Source organism: Pungitius pungitius, chromosome 17, assembly GCF_949316345.1.
Source record: "Pungitius pungitius chromosome 17, fPunPun2.1, whole genome shotgun sequence".
In the NCBI taxonomy this organism is placed as follows: domain Eukaryota; kingdom Metazoa; phylum Chordata; class Actinopteri; order Perciformes; family Gasterosteidae; genus Pungitius; species Pungitius pungitius.
The window spans coordinates 16,299,813-16,320,311 of record NC_084916.1 but is presented as its reverse complement, the minus strand read 5'-3'; the positions used below and the strand labels follow the sequence as shown (position 1 = coordinate 16,320,311).

General features: G+C 47.1%; 4 protein-coding genes across 4 annotated transcripts; 2 read left to right on the top strand and 2 right to left on the bottom strand.

Moving 5' to 3' along the window:
- The first annotated feature begins 1,396 nt into the window (after positions 1 to 1,396).
- marcksl1b (MARCKS-like 1b) lies at positions 1,397 to 4,248 on the top strand. Its single transcript, XM_037473884.2, has 2 exons — positions 1,397 to 1,779; positions 2,696 to 4,248. The coding sequence occupies exons 1-2, from the start codon at positions 1,696 to 1,698 to the stop codon at positions 3,305 to 3,307; spliced, it is 696 nt and encodes a 231-aa protein (XP_037329781.2). The 5' UTR covers positions 1,397 to 1,695; the 3' UTR covers positions 3,308 to 4,248.
- Positions 4,249 to 6,433: 2,185 nt separating this feature from the next.
- hdac1 (histone deacetylase 1) lies at positions 6,434 to 10,853 on the top strand. The gene is made up of 11 exons (XM_037473787.2): positions 6,434 to 6,584; positions 7,609 to 7,721; positions 7,896 to 8,013; positions 8,104 to 8,178; positions 8,313 to 8,451; positions 8,632 to 8,773; positions 8,863 to 8,955; positions 9,039 to 9,528; positions 9,619 to 9,774; positions 9,857 to 9,902; positions 10,027 to 10,853. Exons 1-11 carry the CDS (start codon positions 6,536 to 6,538, stop codon positions 10,052 to 10,054), a joined length of 1,449 nt encoding a protein of 482 aa, XP_037329684.1. The 5' UTR covers positions 6,434 to 6,535; the 3' UTR covers positions 10,055 to 10,853.
- A 513-nt stretch (positions 10,854 to 11,366) lies between these two features.
- eif3i (eukaryotic translation initiation factor 3, subunit I) lies at positions 11,367 to 13,978 on the bottom strand. Its single transcript, XM_037473843.2, has 11 exons — positions 13,830 to 13,978; positions 13,393 to 13,485; positions 13,224 to 13,311; positions 13,077 to 13,142; positions 12,839 to 12,988; positions 12,468 to 12,595; positions 12,218 to 12,328; positions 11,987 to 12,076; positions 11,824 to 11,897; positions 11,657 to 11,749; positions 11,367 to 11,569 (listed from the first exon to the last, which is right to left on the bottom strand). Exons 1-11 carry the CDS (start codon positions 13,830 to 13,832, stop codon positions 11,488 to 11,490), a joined length of 978 nt encoding a protein of 325 aa, XP_037329740.1. The 5' UTR covers positions 13,833 to 13,978; the 3' UTR covers positions 11,367 to 11,487.
- Positions 13,979 to 14,216: 238 nt separating this feature from the next.
- Positions 14,217 to 20,139, bottom strand: txlna (taxilin alpha). Its single transcript, XM_062558552.1, has 11 exons — positions 20,055 to 20,139; positions 18,844 to 19,339; positions 18,006 to 18,254; positions 17,785 to 17,876; positions 17,157 to 17,327; positions 16,705 to 16,899; positions 16,490 to 16,609; positions 16,334 to 16,408; positions 16,150 to 16,242; positions 15,976 to 16,071; positions 14,217 to 15,762 (listed from the first exon to the last, which is right to left on the bottom strand). The coding sequence occupies exons 2-11, from the start codon at positions 19,328 to 19,330 to the stop codon at positions 15,463 to 15,465; spliced, it is 1,878 nt and encodes a 625-aa protein (XP_062414536.1). The 5' UTR covers positions 19,331 to 19,339; positions 20,055 to 20,139; the 3' UTR covers positions 14,217 to 15,462.
- Positions 20,140 to 20,499: the final 360 nt, after the last annotated feature.

Genomic DNA, 20,499 nt, shown 5'->3' with positions numbered 1-20,499 from the left:
AACCGTGTGACGGTGACCCCCCCCCCCCCCCCCCCCCCAACCCCGTGTCCTCGGGCCCACAATGGACTCCACGCGTATTCACCATTGTCTGACGAAAGTAGGTCCGACTCGCCTCTCAGCTCAGCTGCTCCTGCGGGTGGAGAACGGGTGGATGGGGAAGAGAAGGGTGGAGAAGTGGGAAAGCAGCCGCAATAAACTCTACAGTGATGTTTCAATTCCACGTTTCCTTTCTGAACCTTTCTGGCGAACGTTTCAGCCGTTGTATTCCGTAAAGACTCCGGGTCCTGTGAGGTGTTTTGACCTTATGTCTGAGACATCCGTGACCGCGATCTCATGACCACCATAACTCACTTATTCGAATAATTGGCATGCTAGCTGGACGGCCACAGCCAAAGGAAATTGGTCACATGTTGAGTCGTATGGCCAGAGGTCTTGTTTCTGCATACTTACGTATGGTACATAAATATATATACTGTATATATATATGTATAAAAACTGAATTTTCTTCTGGAAACACGTGTTGTATTAGATTTTTGAAAGACTGTGACTAAATGCTGAATCAGAGAGGGATTTGGGATCTTTCGACATGTTCAGCGCTATTGAAACCAGAAGTGACACACTGGGAAACTTCCTTAACAAATACTCAAAAGTTAAACTGTTGCATTACTTCATTGAATGAATGGAGAGGATTACTGTAACCTGAAACCGAAACCATCAGATAATTACAAACCAAATTTTGACTTTATTTTGAAGCATTTGTTTGTTTTTTTAGAAAATAAGAGCTTGCTGTTTCTCATTGTCTTACTCTGGAATTCCAGCATATTCAATATATGCTGTGTGTTGGACTGTAAGCCAAAGTCGTCTCTCCGCCATTTACAGACGAAAATACAGTAGTAGTAGAATAATAAACAGAAGGGTTGGTTGCAGGCTTAATGGAAACCATTGCCATTTATTCACAGCGTTTCCATCGACCTGGATGATGTAAATTGCTGAAGGTGGTGGAGTTTGCTTCAAAACTCATTCTGTCAAGGATTACTACGATCACAGCAAGGCATTGTTTAATTAGTCCTCAACCTGCATACAACCTGCTACACGTCTGATTGACATTCTCCACATTTGACTAAATGCTCAACCAAAACCGGAAGTAGAAGAGCACGCGCACGGTAAAAGGCACACTGATGAAGGGAGAGAAAAAATCTTAAATTTAAAACATACTTTCACTAAAACCACCTAAAAACACAGTTTTGCGCTGAAGTAAATTGATTTCATTGCTGCGGGGGGGACGACATAGAGTGTAAAGGCTCGATTGGCCAGAGCTGGCTGGGCCGTCCTCTGATTGGCCAGAGCTCGAGCGGGCCCCGCCCACGGGCGGCGCCTCGGACCCGCTGTACGCTGAAGCGTCGCGTTCAACCAGTGTTGGGTTTAGAAGGGTCTCTCTCCAGCGGGGTGACAAGTCCGACCACAGGAGCCACCGAGGGGAAGTACCTGAACGACCAGAAGAAGAAAAAAAACTGCCAAATCCCCAAAGCGACACTTTTCTTCTTCGTTCCACCGGTGGACCCGTAACTCTCCCTGGGGGGGGGGGGCGCTCGGATTAACTCGCAGCCGTTCTTCCTTTTTTTTTTTTTTTTCTCCTCCAGTTTTTCTAATTTCGCCTTTTCCTTCGGAAGACTCGCCCAGACCGCGTCGAAGACAATGGGATCCAAGGTGTCCAGGAGAGACGGGGCCGCGGAGGCGGGCGCCGCCGGGGGGGCCGCAGCTGTCAAAACCAACGGACAGGTAACACACCTTCACTCTTCATCAATGGGGATGCGCGTTATCTGGCGAATAGGGAGCGGTGGTTCACACCGTTCAGTCGACGCCGGATCGATGCAACTTGATTGTAAGGACATTTTTTTTTGAAGGGGGTGGGGGGCAAGGCAGGTGTTTTATTTTTATTTAGTATTGCTGTCTTCTGCGGATCCCCCCCCCCCCCCCATTAAGAAACAAAATAATCTATAATTGTTATTTATCGTAAATTAAAAAAAATTGAGATGAAGTCCATTGATTTTTAATTATTTGTGAACGAGCTTTAACCCCCAATCCGCCCAACGTGGTTGATAGTGCCAGGCATTGAATGGGAGGGGGGGGGGGTCGGCTCGAGCGCACGTAGGCACGACCCCTCCCTGTTTAAAAGGACGAGGCTGGCTGTCGTCTGGGCAACCACTTCGCTTTCCAAAAATGTCATATGAGCAACAACAGTTTAATGGCATCGTTATGACTGTTTGATATTACACGTTATTAACCCGGGTTTATTGTACCAGCTTTCTGATTGCATCGGTTCAGGATTACTCATTTTACTTTTTTTTTTTTTTTCCTCCTTCTTCTGGGGGGGGGGGGGTTTCATGCCTCTATCGATGAGCTCCGCTCTTTGTTGAGCCGATGCGTGTCTGTGTGTCTGGCGCCGCGGCCCGTCCGCGAGGCGCCACCGCCGCCTGTCGCCACATCCGGGTACTGCAAGGCGTCGCCTCGGAGCCGCGCGACACGGTGGTTAATTGATGAGCACGACGCCGCGCCCGGGGAATAGACGACAAATGCTCCCTCTGAAAATAGCCTCGTTTCGATTTTCATGCATCGGCGGTGGTTTTAAACGTGCGGTTTGGAGACTGATGACTTATGGTGTCAACCTTTTTTTTTTTCTTCTTCTTTTCTTCAGGAGAATGGACATGTGAAAACCAACGGGGATGTCTCCACAAAGCCCGACGGGGATGCTGCCGCCACCAATGGCTCGGCCGATGCCGCCAAGGAGCCCGAGGCCAGCGCCGCCGGGGACGCCATCGAGCCGGCGCCCGCCGCGGACGGAGAGGCGGCCAAACCCGAAGGCGAGGCCGCGGCCAAGGAGACCCCCAAAAAGAAGAAGAAGAAGTTCGCCCTGAAGAAGTCCTTCAACTTCAAACTCAACCTGAAGAAGACCAAGAAGAGCGAGGCCGTTAAGGAGGAAGCGCCGGCCGCCGACGCCGCAGCCACCCCGGACGCCGCCACTGCCGCCACCCCCTCCGAGGAGAAGCCCGCCGAGAACGGAGCTGCTGCTCCGGCGGAGGAGAAGAAGGAAGAAAAGAAGGAGGAGGTGAAGGAGGAGGCCGCCCCTGCCGCCGCCGCCGCCGCTGCTGCTGCTGCGGCACCCGAGGCCCCGAAGGCGGAGGAGGGGCCGGCTAAAGAGGAGGCCCCCAAGGAGGAGGCCAAGGAGGCAGCTGCCGCGGCCCCCGAGGCCACGAAACCGACGGAGGAGAGCAGCTCGACCCCGGCCCCCTCTGAAAAGAAAGAGTGATTGTACCTGAAGCTCACAATGAACTGGGTGAACCTTTTTTTCGAGAGAGAGAGAGAGAGAGAGAGAGAGAGAGAAAGAGAGAGAATTTAATAGCATATATATATTTATATATATATGTGTATATGTATATGTATACATATGTATATGGATATATGTATATGTAAATATATACACATGTATGTGAGAGACTCCTTCGACGTGCCACTTGTTGTCGTGACAACCAGACGACAGACTAGATTCACTAGATCACTTCCCCGGGTCACTGCTCCGCACCCGGACCCGGACTAAGTGGGCCGGGCGCCGGGCGCCAAATTGGAATTTAAGAAAAAATGGGTAGAACGCGAGCTGATGACACCACGAAGCAAAGCCGGATGAAGAATGGATGGAGTCAAAGCATCTATACACACCCCCCCCCCCCCCCCCCCTACCTCCCCTGACCCGAAAAGAAGAATTGTGCAAATGAAGATGCCTCCTCGCTGAAGGAAAGAAGCTAGATCCTAGGACACCACCACCACTTGAAATGACTGTTGATAGAGCAAAAGAAAAAAAAAATGAAATCAGAAAATGAAGAGACTCGCCAACTTTTTACATTCCTATATTTTAACCCAAATTTGAAGTATTTTGTGGTGTATTATAGAGCAGCATCTTAAAGATTCAGAGAAGCTATTACTTGTTTGTTTAAAGAAAAAAAAAAAATAGACGACAACTTTGATTTTTACCTTACTATGAAAAAAAAAAAAAAAAAGAACACTTAAGCTTGCTATGTTCACTGTTGCGGTTTGATATGAAGCAGAGTTGTTTACCTGTCGTATGTGAGCCTGAATCTGCTTTGTCTCTGTAAATACATTGGATTGATTTCTGTTCTTTATTTTGCTAATGTCGACAGATGTTTCTGGTTTTATTGTAAAGTTGATAATGGTAAATAAATGTTGGTTACCGGCCTCGTTTGTGTGCGTGTCTCCATGGTTACTCGCGTCGCACCACGCACGCGTTTCAAAAGCAGCAGCAGCGGCAGGACTGTACATTCTGATTATTACACGCGTCGTCTTACATCGCTTTGATAAGACAAATGAAAGAATAATGAGCTTAATAGCAGCCGCCTCCTTCCATTTTTGACCCTAAACTCCATTTTAAAGCAACTTTTAAACGGATGCATAAACACATTCTCCTTTTTTACAAACCAAACAATGAAATAATAATTTTCCCTCGTTTAACACTCCAAGGGGGGGGGGGGGGGGGGGCGGTTCCCCCTCGGCCCATTTTTTAGGCAAAACGTTCCAGATGTTGAGGTCAGTCCTTCCACTTGCGGCGCCATGACACCGCTTTTTTAAAGCCAAATGGTTCAGCATCGTCCTCAGTGGCTGCTGGTCGGCACACGCGGCTTCGCTTCATTGGGTCGTGTCTTTTTATTCTCCAAGATGACGCTTCATTGGATTGTCGCTCACTGTGGCCCAGATTTAAACAAAACACGTCAAGACGGGTCAATCTTATTTGTGCGGCCCAATATCACAAATCCCCTCCAGGGGCCTGTCCTGAGCTTGAAGAAACCTAAATCATCCAGCAAAGACTATAAACTATCTTTGACGTCAGATTATTTCCTTTTGTGACTCTCTATAGAATGAGAAACACTGGTTTTGAGATAATTGAACGGCGCTTTCGCTACGATGGCCCCCTGCCCCCCCCCCCTGGCCCTCCATTAGTGGTGTGAACCTGAGATCAACACCATTACCTCTGCCGCCACTCGCTCCTCTTCCTCCTCCTCCTCCTCCTCCTCCAGCACCACTACAATATTTCCTGCATTTGAAGCGAGCAAGTGGCCTTCTGAACATGGCCAACCGAACACATGGTCTGACCTAGTTCACATGCTGATGGGCTGAGTCGAGATCCGAGGCCCGTTTGGAGCCGGTCTTCAAAACGATTATGAATTATTTAAACTAAGCTGGGGGGGGCCTCCACATGGACGCGGCCTTCTGCCTCTTGAAGCAGACGATTTCTTCAGCCCCAAAGGGTGAATTTATTCCACCGTAAGTGACTTCAGAGTCAAGCAAAAAAGCCTTCATTCTCATGCCTTCAGTATAGTGCAGGTACGGTGAGCTTTAGTTGATCCTCTTTGTTGTTGTTTGCACTGCTTCCTAAACATGATTTTCTCTGATTGATCGACTCACAGATGCTGCATTTGTCATCCAGCAACGCACCGGAGTCTGAGGGAGATTCGGAGGAGACAGTGACACCCAGATGAGCTCACACCGCCCCCTGCTGGTGGTTATGGGCAACGGCAGGAAGCTGATGGCCTATTGTGTGGTTTCCCAATCTGTTGTGTAGCCTGCATCAATATGGCGATACTCACACTCATTGAGCACTGCGTTGTAAAACAGCACAGTAAAGGCTTTTAGAATCATTTTTATTAAAACAAATGTATTTAGTTTGGATTCAAGGTGTGCATATATTGGCAAGAGACATGCATTTGTGTACGTGGTTTTCTTTTTTCTATGTGCCATGACCTAGATTAGATAAATGATATATTATTCTATTTCTGGGCGCTTTCTTGAAATCTCAGCAGAGGGAACTGATGAAAATGAACATTTTACAGTTATTTTTCTTAATCATTTCTTGTGAAATAAATGAATCAAGTGCAATGAATAAGAAAATAAGTTGTTTACATGTGAAATCTATTATTTTGCTTTTTGAAAGGTCACAACAATGGAACAATTGGCGAATGGATTTAAGCTGGATGATTAAACCATCAATCTATATGTTTCTTTCTTTAATGATATTAATATTTACCAGTTCAGGCCAGGTTACTAATGTAACAGGACAAAATGGCAACAAATTGGGGTTCGTTTAATTCAAATAACTTTGCTTTTATACCAATGTCCTTGGGCACAATTCAATTGGCATGCCAGTGACTTCCCTGCAGAAACGGGCCACACTGAAGGACTTCCTCTTCTATGTCGTCCCCTGATTGTCCAGTTTGCTGACATTCAAAGACATTAAAATGTCCTGGGGGGGGGGGGGGGGGGCTTGTGCCACTGAGTTCGGTTCCAGTCTAGACGCTGTCTGGTTGTGGCTGAAAAAAAAAAAAACTCGGCGGTCCTCGGTTTGTATCACCGGCTCCTCCCAGTCGGGCGGGTGGGCGTCTGTGATTGGTCGACGAGAGCTCACCGCTGGTTCCCTACGTGCAAGAGCGGTGCCGGTGGGCATTAAACAGCGGAGTAATCGGGGGGGAAAATGGCGCTGTCTCAAGGAACAAAGAAAAAAGTTTGCTATTACTATGACGGTAAATATTCAACATGTACACCTCGTTTTCTTCCCGTTAAAGCGACTGCAGATGTGTGTAGATGTTCAGGAAATTCGACGTGTATTTAAAATAGAATAAGCGTGCTGTACCACCATGCTAGCTAGCCGGTACAGCTAGCTAACATTCGCTAGCTTGCTCGATTGGCTAGCTAAGCATAGCATCTAAACGCTAGCTAAGCATAGCATCTAAACGCTTGCTAGCTAGGTGTTCATGTGAGTTTCTAGTTATTCAATACGTTGAGCAATTCGTGTAGTTTCGTTTAAGGCTTTGTTGATTTGTGAATTGTTGATATGTTCGGTATTTTGTCTGGTTAATAGAGAAGCCACAGACCGGACGTTACCCGATGCTAATTTCATCATTGTTCTCCAAAATTGTTAAGAACTTCCGAGAAGATGTTCTCTGCTTCATCGGCTATTTTTTTTTCTAACGTATGAAAGAGAAACGTTACGTACCATTAAAATAATAATACATTTCCCTCCTTGAATATGTATTAAATTTAACACTTTCATGCCAACGTTAGACATCGTTTGCACTGTAACGTTAATTTGAAAGTAGCAAGTAGGAGCGTCATGCTGCGTAAAGCTTGTGTTGATGTTCTCAGTCATTTATTTATCGTAACGTGTGTTTAAACAATTTATAAATCTAATTCCTTACTTGACTGACACGTATGACCATTGACTCCGACGTCCGTGCATTTAACATTAGCTCAGTTTAAGTAACGTTATCCCATGAATACATCTACAGTCCAGCACATTTTTTATGTTATCTTTCATCATCTCATCTCATGTTATATTATATTTCTCTGATTTTAATTTTAAGTCATTGGAAAATTGTCCAAACAATAGACTAAAGCTCTCAAACTCAGCCTCTTGATGAATCGTATGGAGACCGGTTCATCTTATTCAATCTAGTAATAGAAATTGCATTGCAGCTGTAGATTTCTTTTGCATATATATTTTTATATATTATATTAACTTGCCTGGATCGTTTTCTTGCTTTCCAGGGGATGTTGGGAACTATTACTACGGCCAGGGCCATCCCATGAAGCCCCACAGGATCCGCATGACGCACAACCTCCTCCTCAACTATGGGCTGTACAGGAAAATGGAGATTTACGTGAGTTCTTTTACCTTCAAACCAACGGTCCGATCCGTCGTAATCCTAATTTCGTTAGCCGTCCTTGTCCATGACTTTGCTTTGAATATCTGGATGACCGTGTACGCGTGTAAGTGAAACTTACTGTCCGATACTGAGGCGTCAGCTGTGACTTTCCTCCTCACGTGCGTCCAGAGACCACACAAAGCCAGTGGCGAGGAGATGACGAAATACCACAGCGACGACTACATCAAGTTCCTGAGGTCCATACGACCAGACAACATGTCGGAGTACAGCAAACAGATGCAGCGATGTGAGTGTTTTTACCTTTCCCCCCCCGATGGACGCCCAACTATTCTTACTTTTCAGGTGCGTTGAGTTTCTCTTTTGGTTTTTCTTGCAGTCAATGTTGGAGAGGACTGTCCGGTGTTTGACGGCCTGTTTGAGTTTTGCCAGCTTTCAACAGGTGGATCTGTCGGTGAGTTATGCCAACAACACCCACCCATAATTTAGGAGATAAAAAAAATCGGAAGTAAAGGCTCGGGGAGCACAGTCCACACACGGTTGTTGTCATTGAGGTCTATTCAAGCTTCACGGTATCTTTCGCTCTAGCCGGTGCTTTGAAGTTGAACAAGCAGCAGACGGATATCGCCATCAACTGGGCCGGCGGACTCCACCACGCCAAGAAGTCCGAGGCCTCCGGTTTCTGCTACGTCAACGACATCGTCCTGGCCATCCTGGAGCTGCTTAAGTAAGCTGCTGTTGTCCTTTAAAAAAACACTGTGGTAGAAAGTTGATGGTGAAGTTTGTCTGTCTTCGCTGCACTGATGTCAGTTAGCGAAGGTCAAAAATAGTTTAATTTATTAATTGTATGGCTGTAAGAGGCCTTCTTCCTTTGATGTTGTTAAACCGGGTGCCCTCTCCTCCCCAGGTACCACCAGAGGGTGTTGTATATCGACATTGACATCCACCACGGGGATGGCGTGGAGGAGGCCTTCTACACAACAGACAGGGTCATGACCGTCTCCTTCCACAAGTACGGGGAGTACTTCCCTGGCACCGGAGACCTGAGGGTCAGTTTGTTGGTTGTTTTTCTTTCTAAGACCACCTGTGTAGCTTCTCTGTGCGTGGGCTGTAATTCGATTGTCTGCGCTGTCTGCAGGACATCGGAGCCGGAAAGGGCAAATACTACGCAGTGAACTACCCGCTGAGGGACGGCATCGACGACGAGTCCTACGAAGCCATCTTCAAACCCGTGAGGCTCTTATTTGGGTTTGATCGAGTCGCCACGATCCCTCTTCTCTCCAAGGCGTTAATGTGTGTGTCTGCGTGTGTTAGATCATGGCTAAAGTCATGGAGATGTACCAGCCCAGCGCGGTGGTCCTCCAGTGTGGCGCCGACTCTCTCTCTGGAGACCGACTGGGCTGCTTCAACCTCACCATCAAAGGCCACGCCAAATGTGTGGAGTACATCAAAGGCTTCAACCTGCCCCTGCTGATGCTGGGCGGCGGGGGCTACACCATCCGCAACGTGGCCCGCTGCTGGACGTACGAGACGGCCGTGGCCCTGGACTCGTCCATCCCCAACGAGCTGCCCTACAACGACTACTTTGAGTACTTCGGGCCCGACTTCAAGCTGCACATCAGCCCGTCCAACATGACCAACCAGAACACCAGCGAGTACCTGGAGAAGATCAAGCAGCGCCTGTTCGAGAACCTCCGCATGCTGCCGCACGCGCCGGGCGTCCAGATGCAGGCCATCCCCGAGGACGCCCCCCACCCGGACAGCGGCGAGGAGGACGAGGAGGAGCCCGAAAAACGCGTCTCCAGTGAGTGGAGCGAAGGACGTGGGCGCCGCCCCAGCACGTAGACGGAGTCTGGGCTCCGTGTATGAAAGTGTGCGTCTTTGTGCGTTTCAGTCCGCGCCCACGACAAAAGGATCGCCTGCGAGGAGGAGTTCTCTGACTCTGAGGACGAGGCGGAGGGGCAGGGAGGAGGCCGCAGGAACGCAGCCAACCACAAGAAGGTGAAACGAGTGAAGAAGGAGGAGGAGAAGGAAGGGGAGGAGAAGAAAGGTGAGACTATCCACTAGGCTGATGAATGTGATCATAATAATGTAAACGCAATGTGCTCATCGTTTATTTCTCTGACACTTAGAAGTGAAAGAGGAGGAGAAGGAGGAAGAGAAGATGGACACATCAGGGTAAGAGTTCCACATTAGAAATAACAATGTTGATTGTCATTGTAAAAATATACAACAAAATGAAGTTGGCCCCCCGCGAAACCCTCTTTCAGCGTGTCGTTGCATAAACTCTTGTTTGTTCCAGACCAAAAGAAGAGGTGAAGACGACCTGAAGGAAAAGGGGTTCCTGTGCTCTCCTGCTGTGACAATAAGAGCCTTTTTTGTAGTCCCGTTTTATTATGTGTGTTTATGGGCGAGCCCGGCCAATCAACAGTGTTGCACAACTCCTTCAGCTTTTTCTAAGAACCGGGTCCACTTCCACACGAAAGAGCTCCCGAGTCAGTACCTCTCCCGTCACGCTGTTACACATTTAAAGATGCTCGTGGGGATGCACATGCAAAAAGGCTTTTCTCTTTTAAACATCTATTTACGATACTGTAGAATAACCAGCAATTGACAAACTGTTTGGCTTGTTGTCGTCAACTTATCACTGAATGCATGTTTAGAATAACGTCGCCTTTAGCTTGTACATACGGCTGTGATCGGTGCTCTAACTTATTTTAATTCATGACCGGTTCTTCCCGTGATCGTGGTCTGTGCGTTTCTTTTTCTTCCTGCATCGTTTGTACGTGGAATTATGAATGTTTGAACCTCTCCAGAGGTGGAAGTGAGCGACTCGTTGGATATTTTGTACCATGATACATAAAGGCGGAGCTAGCTGGTTAAATGGACCCTTCATGTGTTGTCTAGAGTTTTAACCTTGTGAAATGTGCATTCATAACTTTTTAATAAAATCTAAAGTCATTGATATTTTCTCCTGATTTAATTTGTACACTTTGGATTAAACAATTGTCAACATTTGTTTCATTTCTGGATCCAAAGTGGAGAAGTTTCTCTACATTTTTGGTCAGTGTGTTGATCTTTAGCCATCAGGATGCAGCAGAAATTACCTTTGAGCTGTTTATTTTTTTTTTTTTAACAATGTACCTCTGACTTAATGGTTTAACAAAATAAACATCTGCCATACTATTTGTTACAATACCCTGAATTTGATACTAAAGAAAGTTGAATGCACTGAATATAAAAATGTACTTAACTGACTCACCCCACATTACATGTCATTTAGTTGACATTTTTATCCAAAGCAACTTTCATTGCATTATAACACGTTACATTTTTGACTGGGGCGCCATTAGGCCACAATTTCTACACTAATACGTACATATAGTCAGTTAAACTGACGTCTTTAACAAATACAATTTATACTGTATACTTCCGTTTCACAGATCACACAGTCACAACTTGAATTCAGCAATTTTATGGTGAAGTGTGGAATGGCAAAACAAAGATAATTGTAACACGTGGGAGTGTTTTGAGGTCCAGTCGCTCCACAGATCCGGGTCTCAAAAGTCGCTTCGGATGCCTCCAAGAGGCTTAGAGTGATGTTAGAGAAAAAAGAGAAAAAACACCAGAAACTCTGGTCTCTGAGATGCAGTCCCAACCTCTCTACCTTTATTTGAAGCAACTGGTGAGAAATGCGCTGATTACAGATCAGTTCAATGAGGGGAAAGAGGCGGGTGGTTAGTGGACAGTCTGACTGCGTCGTTTACGCCTCCAGCTCAAAGTCAAAGTACTGTGGGTCAAAGTAATGAATCCTCGTGTATCCGTCCTCTCCTCCGCTGCTGTAGCTGTGAACAACGAGCACACGGGAAAGGTCAGCAGTGACACACACACACACACACAAAACCAACTCACGGGTGGGCGTGCCATCTTACCTTTTGCCATCGGGGTGGAATGCCACACAGTTGATGGGGCCGAAATGACCCTTGACCCTGCCGAACTCCTCTTCGTAGGCCGCGTGGAAGAACCTGAGGGCGGGGAAGAAAACGGCGTGAGCGGCTCGGTCGGAGCGCCACGACGAAGAGGCGGTTCTTTGACTCACCTGGCCTCGAACTTGCCGATCCTGGTGGAGGTAGTGGTGACCTCCATGGCCTCCTGTCCACCTCCCATCACCACCTGAGTGACCAGAGGTGGTTTTCATTTCACGTGTGCACGGTGACGCCCCTTACCGCCCCCCCCCCCCCCACCACAGAGTCGGCACTTACGTGATCCATGTCGGGGGAGATGGCGGCAGAGTTGACGGGTCTCTCTGTCCTGAAGGTCTTGATGTGCTCCAGAGAGGCGGCGTCAAACAGCTGAGAAGAGACACAGGAGATGCCAGACGATCAATAACAAAGTATGATGTCCAACGACAGGCAAGTTAAAATAAGCCCTGACTAATTGGTAGTATTTATTAACAAATGTAGCAATTTGGTGTCCCGTATACTCGATCTTACCTTGGCAGTGTTGTCCTTGGAGGCGCTGATGATCATGGTGAGATCCACTGATGACTGGATGTCATTGATCTGCTTGGTGTGCTCCTTGGCCTTCTTGACGATCTCTCCGGACTGCCATTAAATATCAAATTCACAACATTTTTTAGAGACTATATAATACTTTTTATTCACACCGCTCCTGGCGGTAGAAAGGAGCTCGGGTCTGCAGCCGGGGGCCTCATGAACAGCGTCCATCACATGGTTTACCAACCTTGGCGCTGAACTGGTTGAACTCTCCGTTCTCATGGCCGGCGATGACGTACTCTCCCAGCGGGCCCCACACGGCGCTGGTTATCTTGTGGTCACTGCATGGAATCGACAGGTAGGGCTGGTTGTCTTCTGCAGAGACACAAAAGTGGGAGAAATACTCATTAGAACTCCCAGAGGACATGGGTTTAATTCTGTTGAACGTAAATAGAGCTCGGCTTTGGAGGAACGTCTTCAGAAAATGACCAGACAGCTCAAACAGGGCTGCTATGAATACAGTGATGTGTGACACTGTGACAGAGTTAAATGGAGAGAAATACTGCAGATTTGATGCAATGATCACTGACCCCCACTGTGACAGTGCGAGGTGCTTACCGATCTGCTGTGGATCCCTCAGGTCAAAGAAGTTCAGGAAGCACTGGTAGCCCATCTGCTTGTCTGTGGAGAACATGATGATGTTGCCGCTGAAGTCGAAGCCGCACGTTCTGACAGCAGAGTTGGTGTCGAGCAGCGCCAGCTGTTTACCTGTGTGGCACCGAGAGACGCACGGGTTAGTGGGCCCGACAAGCCCCGGGCACTAGGAACCTAACTGTCAGGGATCGTTGCCACATACCAGTCTGACAGTCCCACAGTCGACAGCTGTTATCTGCAGACCCCGTCAATACGTTTTTAGTGTCCCCTGAGAGAAGCACATGTTAAGGAGCCCGACATTTATGAAAACACCAGCATCCAGGAGTGCATTTGTAGAAAAAAGGGATACAGTCGCAGTCCACACACCACACAGCTCCTGTGTGTCCATTGTAGGTGCCGAGCCTCTCCCCGTTGACAGAGTACCACACGTTGGTTACCTACAAGTGGGAGACATTTCAGCGGGTGAGTTTTAACGCGGAATCAGACCGTGACGCCAGGGCACGTCGTCGTGATCTCACCGTGTCTTTGGCGACAGAGAACAGGAGGTCCCCCTCTCGGTTGTACTTGATTTGGGTGATGGACCTCTCGTGGCCCTGAAGCAGGATGGGTCTCTGTGGAGAAGAAACGCAGCGTGTCAGCACAAAGGACCTGCTCTCTTGAGATAACCGCTCAGAGGGTTCGAATGAGCATGAGCATTACACGGGGGCTCAGAAAAATGTTGGGTTTACTTATCGATCCCAATGCAGTAGGGCGGCAGGTGCACATCTCGCATCACTCACGTTGTTTAGCTAACAGTTACCCTAGCTAGCATTTACGTTAACATTGGCTAATTCTTCGGCTAACGTTAGCCAGGCTACATATGCTAGCTTGACCGGCGCTAACTGTCGCAGCACGAGAATGTGCGTTGTTACGGGTATTAATAGCACTACGGACATTTACAAATACGCTTACGAACCATTTTGATGAGCTGAACGTAACCAGTCGATTAAGTAGATTCAGACAGTCTCCGGTAAAAAAGAGAAAAGATCGGCACTCGTGTTTCAGGGCGCCGGAGCAGCGGCGGAAAAGGAAGATGACGTATTTCCGGGGGCAGAAAGACGGAATCAAGTTAGAGCGCCATCTAGCGGTATTACTGTAATACACACCTTAGGTTCATTGGTGGCGTAGGTGTGTGAAAAGTTGTTCGTCTCTGGGGACAATTCAAGGCTGTACCCTTCCAACATGAAGTGATTGTCAATCATTAAATACTATCACATATGCATTTTAAATCCATATGAAGTTTTGTGTTCTATTTATTTAATCTTTTCTAAATAAGCCAGAAGGAAAAACACAAACAGCTACATATTTTTACATCTTTTATTTAACAAGAAACAAAATGTACAGGGCCAGATAATAGTACTGCAAAAGACAAACAAGACATCTTTGGTTCCTCCACATCTGCCCACGGGACTAGAGGAACAATGAATCTGTCCTGTGGGACAATGGAAGATAAATTGTCTGCCAGCTTGATTTGTTAACATCTTTTATCCATTGCTACATATTAAGTAGTACACAAGAATGACTGGGGGGGAAATGCACGTTTTGGGAGTCAAACATTCCATCTTTACCCGTCACGGCACCTTGTAAAAGAACCAGAAAGATGTACAACATTACGCTCAATGTCAGACAGCTATGGAGAGGAAAGCAACAAGGTTCTCAGCAAAGCAAAACTAAAGTTCTGCTATATGTGGTCGGTTTATACAATGATGAAAAAAACATTCTCAGCTAAGTGCTCGTCAGTTGAGACCGCCACAGAAAAAGAAAAAAAAAGAAGCAAGCGTTGCATAGAAGTCGTTGAACATTCTCTCGTTAAAACCTGATTACGAGCTACTGCTATTACCGGGGGGAGACAATCATAGGTGTGTGAACCACATACACACAATCTCATAGACACACACAGGCGTACACGCGTCAATGCGCAAAAACAAGTTTCAAGTGGTCGTCATTAGAAGGTTTTAAGCAGACTCAAAAGCATGTAAAAAAATAACGTAGCAAACAACATCTGAACTCAGGGGGGGGGGGTTAGGAATGAAAAGTCATACAAATTAACAGCTTTTTAAATGTGTAAAATGAATAGACCGATGATTATAGTGGTGCTCCGTACGATACACACATTTCATACCAGAGATTATTATTCAAACAATAAATACACAACAGAAAAACTGCTCAAAAGACGCAAACAAGAAAAAAAGAAGAAGAAACATTTCCCTAAAATGGTCCACAAGAAAGAAAATTCTGAAACTAGAGATCAAGAATATTTCAGAGCGACAAACATCCTTCAATAACCTTTGTAGCATTCTATAATATTTCTATGTGACTAAGAATATGACTTGTCCTCACATCCCTTCACCTGAAAAACATTTACAGGAGTGGCTTTCAGATCGCACGCCTGAAGGCGTCTTCCCCAGCAGCAGCGAGGCGGCGCGACCCCTCTGGTGAGCGCGTAAATGTGCCGACAGGCGAGGCGCGATCTTCCCATCGCCTGTTATGGAGCCCGCAGTGCATGCTGGGAGGACACAGGTTGACCTCGCTGTTTGATGAGCTGCGCTTCACTGCCGCGCGGCGATGGGCGGCGCCCCGGCTCCCTCCAGCCCGGCGTCCGCGTCCAGCTGTGGGTCACAGTGGCAGGACTTGGAGCAGGGGGCGGGGCTGCTGCCAGGCTCCGGGTGAGGGTCCGTGGGCGGGGGGGAGGGGGAGTCGGGGGCCCCCGCCGGGACGGCGTCCTGCCCGCTGAGGTTCTGCACCTTCTTGTTGAGCTCGTTGCGTTCGACCTTCAGGGCTCGCCGCAGCTTCTCCAGCCGCTGGACCTTCCCCTGCAGCGCCTCGAAGTCGTGGTCCCGCACAGACTTCTGCACACGAGGAAGACACGCGTCAGCCTCTGGGCCTTTTGTGCCATCAACTACACGACAAATCACCACCACAGACTTTCATTTTAACTGTTCCCGATTGCCCATCACCGTTGGAACAACATCCGCCCTATTCCAACCACCCGGGTCTTCTGGTTCCGTCCTGCCTTCAGTCGTTTATACGTCTGAAAATCTCGCCCCCAATGTGTGCTTTACCTCTTCTGACATCTCCAGCAGAGCCTTGTTGCTGCTCTCCCACCTGGAGCGGTACATGGCCGTCTCCTTCTCCAGCTTCTTGATCTTTTTAGTCATCTAAAAGGCGAAACCAGAGCGTCACAGAAAGCCGGCTCCCTTCCTCCGTCACTCGCCCGCACGGATCAACAGCCTCACCTTCTCCATCTCCTGTTTGAACGTGGTGAAGACCTCGTTGCTCTTGGACAGGGTGGTCTGGAACTCTTCAAACTTCTCTGTGTACAGTGAGAGCTGAACAACAACGACAACAACAACAGCGAGTTAAATGCAAACATTTTCAATCACAGTCCAACTGTTAGAAATGTGAAGACGCATCAGGAACCTGCTGTTTGAGGTGAACCTCCTGCTGCTTCATCAGCTCACACATCCTCTGAGACTCCACTGCTTCTTTCAGCAGCTGGGGGACACGAGGGCAAAGGTCAAATCCCGGTGACATTTACGCATTGGAAAGAAAAGCGGGAGGGCACGCAGCGCTTACGAAGTGCTTTTCTCGGTCGTGGCGTTCCTCCGACTCCCTCAGCAGCTCCTGAGCCTGCTGCAGCTTGGCGTCCACCAGCTGCTGCTGCAGGTCTTTGTGCTTCACCACCTTGTCGATGTGCTGGTGGAGGGGGGGGGGAATCAAACCGCTCGTCACACAGGTGAAATGCACACTACTGGGACTGGCAGTGAAAAGCACTTGAGGGAGGCACGAACCTCCTCTCGTAGTTTGTACTGTTCGTACAGCTTCTTCAGTTTCTCGGCCAGCTCCGAGTTCTCCTGCCGCAGGCTGGCATTCCGCTCGTTGTGCTGCTCCATCTGAGCCTGGATGTCGTTCAGCGTCACCTGGAAGTGGGAGGTCACCTCCTTCCTTTTCTCCTCCTCCAGACGCGTTCTTTGTATTCCCTCCTCCTGTGAAAAGGACGGCGCTGAATCGGAGTCATCTCCAAGCCATCAATTCTGCTGAATTGTGAATATCCCACATGGGCTTCAAACTTCTGTAAACATCAGTTCAATCCCTACGCATTAAAAAACCCTTTGAGTAAAGGGGTCTCACGCAGGAAGCTAATCTGAGGAGTCGGAGCATTTAAATGAACTGAGAAATACACAGAAGCTGGACCGTAGACATCGATCGGGTGGATGCGGCGGCCTCTAAGCGCTTCGCTTACCTTCAGTGTGCGGTTGTGCCTCTGCAGCTCCCGGCACAGACTCTCCAGCTTGCTGCGAGCCAGCACGGCCTTGCTGTGCTCGTTCCTCAGGTTGTCTTTCTCCTGGACCACCTGGTTCTGCTTCTTCTGCAGCACGCGCATCTGCTTCTGGGTGTTACGGTGCTCCTCCAGCTGTCACACAAATATATATTATATTCATATTGTATGCTTTATGCTGTCATGGCATCAATGATTTATTTTGATTATCCGGGTCATTTCTACACAGGCTACTGAGCAGGAAACCAAATAAAGCTTTAAAACTATGCAGCATGGCCCTTAGGCTGTTTGTTTGTTTTCATCCAAACTGACTTTACATCTCCCATAACACTCCTTTAACAGAGGGACTGTAAGTGTGGACATTCCTGTATACTGTATATCCACAGATGGAGTGTTGGTAAATACTTTTACTTATACTATTCATTTTTAATTCAAAAACTTGTATGGACAAAATTGTAAGCACTAATGAAAACAACATTACCATCAGAGCAGAGGGAAAAGAGAGTCTGTTTAATTTACATCCACAGAAGAAATGTCGTGCCTCGGGCTATACTTTTGGATAAAAAGAACGCCATTCGTGCAAAACACTCACCAGTTCGGCATACTTCTTACAAAGGCCTCCAAGCTTTTCCTCTGGAGTGCTCAGTGTGTTCAGAGTCTGCATGAGAAGAGTAATCTCTTTGCCTGCATCAACAAGCACAACAGAGACAGGACTCAGGGGAGAACTAGTGATTAAATTAGCCTCTAGACTGTTTTCAAGGCATCTTTTTGTATCTCCATGAAGCAACATCTACAAATTCTCCTTACCCAGACCTTTCACTTTCTTCTTATCGTGAGTCTTCTTCTGCCCCCCGCTGCCAGCTCCGTTGGCTTTGCCTTGTGTCTTGCCGCCGCCCCCCCTCTCGTTGCTCAGGCCGTTGAGCTGGGGGCTGTGTGACTGGCCGTTGGGTACGGGGCTGGCGTCATCCGAACGGCTTTGCCGACAGTACGTGCTGAGGATGTCCTCCAGCTGCCGGCTCAGCTCCTCGGCCAATTCACATTGAGAAAGAGCTGCCTCTGCAACTAGGGCAGGAGGGGGAGGGGGGCATTTGTTTAGGAACCCTTTCCTTGGCACAAATTATGCACCACATGCGGTTATCATCATTCACACTAACAACCTGAGAAGCCACGAATCACTGGCCCGAAAAAACATGTTAAATGACCCATAACACAGACAAGCAAACATTTTCTGAAAGAAAGAGCACAAACTTAATCTACCAGTGTCTTTGCAAGGAGATATGCAAACCTAGTGGGAGAAGTAAACCAATTATTAAGGAAAAATGTGAATGAATGAAAAATGAATTTGCATGTTATCAATAATATCAACAGCTTTAAATGTTAACCTTAAGCAGCGTTCTACACAGGTCAAACATATGTTAGAATCAAATAAAAAGGGCTGGTTTTTAAGAGTGATTTTAATATGTAATAGTGCAAATAACTTTTGCATTGTATCAACCCACGCTGTTATTAGGTGGTGATCTATTACAAAACATGTATCCTAGCCATCCACAGTGACAACACTGACCGTGCTACAATCAGTTCTCATGTCACAAAAACTCAGTCAAAAGCAAACAAAGTCTAAAGCACAAACTAAAAAACTAAAAAGCTTTACCTTCACTTCCTGCCTCGTCGCCTTGTGGAGGCGTGTCTGTGGGCGTCGGCGTCTCAGTGGGCGTCAGAGTGTCTGTCAGCGGCAGCGTGTCTGTCAGCGGCAGCGTGTCTGTGTGCGTCGGGGTGTCTGTTGGCATCAGGGTGTCTGTCTGCAGTGGTGTGTCTGTGTGTGTCGGGGTGTCTGTGTGCGTCGGGGTGTCTGTCAGCGGCAGCGTGTCTGTGTGCGTCGGGGTGTCTGTCAGCGTGTCTGTTGGCGTCAGGGTGTCTGTCAGCGGCAGCATGTCTGTGTGCGTCGGGGTGTCTGTCAGCGGCAGCGTGTCTGTGTGTGTCGGGGTGTCTGTTGCCGTCGGGGTGTCTGTCTGCAGTGGTGTGTCTGTGATGCTCTCAGAGCTGTCATTTGCAGCTGCAAGGGACTCCATCACTTCCACTGAAGGTGGAGCATCCTCACTGCTCTGGGTGGCAGACACTTCTGTGTCTTGATTTTTCATCTCTGGTATCTGTTACAAGTAAAAGAGAAGCATAAAAAGCACAAAGTACTCTAAAACGTTTTTTACTCATACATATGACTCAGTGACATTTTAGGGGTGTTTTTTCCCCCAATACTGGACCATCTGCAAGGAAAAGGTGAAAAGAAATAAACTCATTCAGACAAACTGAGCTAAATTCTAAAATTCTAATTTGTTCTTGAGCCAGATGTCTTTTTTTCCCGAGGCAGATAAACGGTTAATATTGATATTAAGGAGCTGTTTCTACGTATTAAAATGTAATGACTGCTTTCTAAGTATTACTTACAGCTGGCCTTACGCAAAGTCCCAAAAAAGACGTAACTAACCTTAGATCGTTTTTATGGACCTATAACCACCAAAGTTAGGCAGTCATCTTCACTTACGTATGTGTTACGTTATACATGTTTTTGATACGGATTATAGTGTGGCATGTTAACGAACATACGCCATGACAAATTTAAACAAAATGTCCTGTCAAGACTGCATGTCCATGTCCTCGCTAGCTTTCGCTTTAACACTTGCTATCTTCACATCTCGTTAGCTAGCACCTGCTAACGCTCGTTAGCCTCCAGATGCGGCTAAATTAGCTTGCACAGTGATGGTTTATGTATACAGGACACAAACTTCGAAAAACATATTCGGACTACTCGGGTGCTAGTCCGTGAATTATATATCCCGAATTCTCTGATATTAGGGAGTTGTTTACCTTCAGACTCAAGGAGGAAATAGCTAACGTTAGTGTTTGTCTGCGAACTGCGGGTTTCCACAACAGCGTGAGCCAGGAAAAAACACTTCCGGTGATAACTTTGGATTCTTCTTCATTCCTGGTAGTTTGGCGGTTTACATCACTACATCCTGCTTTGCTGCCACCTACAGAGAAAAAATTGCAACTACAATATTTGATGTAAAATGTACTTTAACAATTAATATGGATTGATTAATATAAATCTATTAATGTAATCTTTTCGTATATAGAATATATATGTATGTAAATAGCTCAGTCAAAATAGAAATATTTTATATTTTTATATTAATAAAGACACGCTATTAACATTAATGTCTATAAATATAAATGATCAAACAATACAAATAATGATCCAGTGTTGAAAGGCTGGGAGCCATATGGTGCTCAATACTCAAACAGAAAAGAT

Excerpts from the sequence above, each read along its gene's own strand:
- eif3i (XM_037473843.2), bottom strand. Across the intron at positions 11,898-11,986 it reads TCTCCCCCGACATGGATCAC|GTGGTGATGGGAGGTGGACA; the intron begins GTAAGTGCCGAC and ends CTGGTCACTCAG. Across the intron at positions 11,750-11,823 it reads ATCGGCAAGTTCGAGGCCAG|GTTCTTCCACGCGGCCTACG; the intron begins GTGAGTCAAAGA and ends CCCCGCCCTCAG.
- hdac1 (XM_037473787.2), top strand. The coding sequence starts at position 6,536 with ATGGCGCTGTCTCAAGGAACAAAGAAAAAAGTTTGCTATTACTATGAC. Across the intron at positions 6,585-7,608 it reads AGTTTGCTATTACTATGACG|GGGATGTTGGGAACTATTAC; the intron begins GTAAATATTCAA and ends CTTGCTTTCCAG. Across the intron at positions 8,179-8,312 it reads TTCAACAGGTGGATCTGTCG|CCGGTGCTTTGAAGTTGAAC; the intron begins GTGAGTTATGCC and ends CTTTCGCTCTAG.
- marcksl1b (XM_037473884.2), top strand. The coding sequence starts at position 1,696 with ATGGGATCCAAGGTGTCCAGGAGAGACGGGGCCGCGGAGGCGGGCGCC. Across the intron at positions 1,780-2,695 it reads CTGTCAAAACCAACGGACAG|GAGAATGGACATGTGAAAAC; the intron begins GTAACACACCTT and ends TCTTTTCTTCAG.
- txlna (XM_062558552.1), bottom strand. The coding sequence starts at position 19,330 with ATGAAAAATCAAGACACAGAAGTGTCTGCCACCCAGAGCAGTGAGGAT. Across the intron at positions 16,243-16,333 it reads AGGTTCACCTCAAACAGCAG|CTCTCACTGTACACAGAGAA; the intron begins GTTCCTGATGCG and ends GTTGTTGTTCAG. Across the intron at positions 16,072-16,149 it reads TCAAACAGGAGATGGAGAAG|ATGACTAAAAAGATCAAGAA; the intron begins GTGAGGCTGTTG and ends TTCGCCTTTTAG.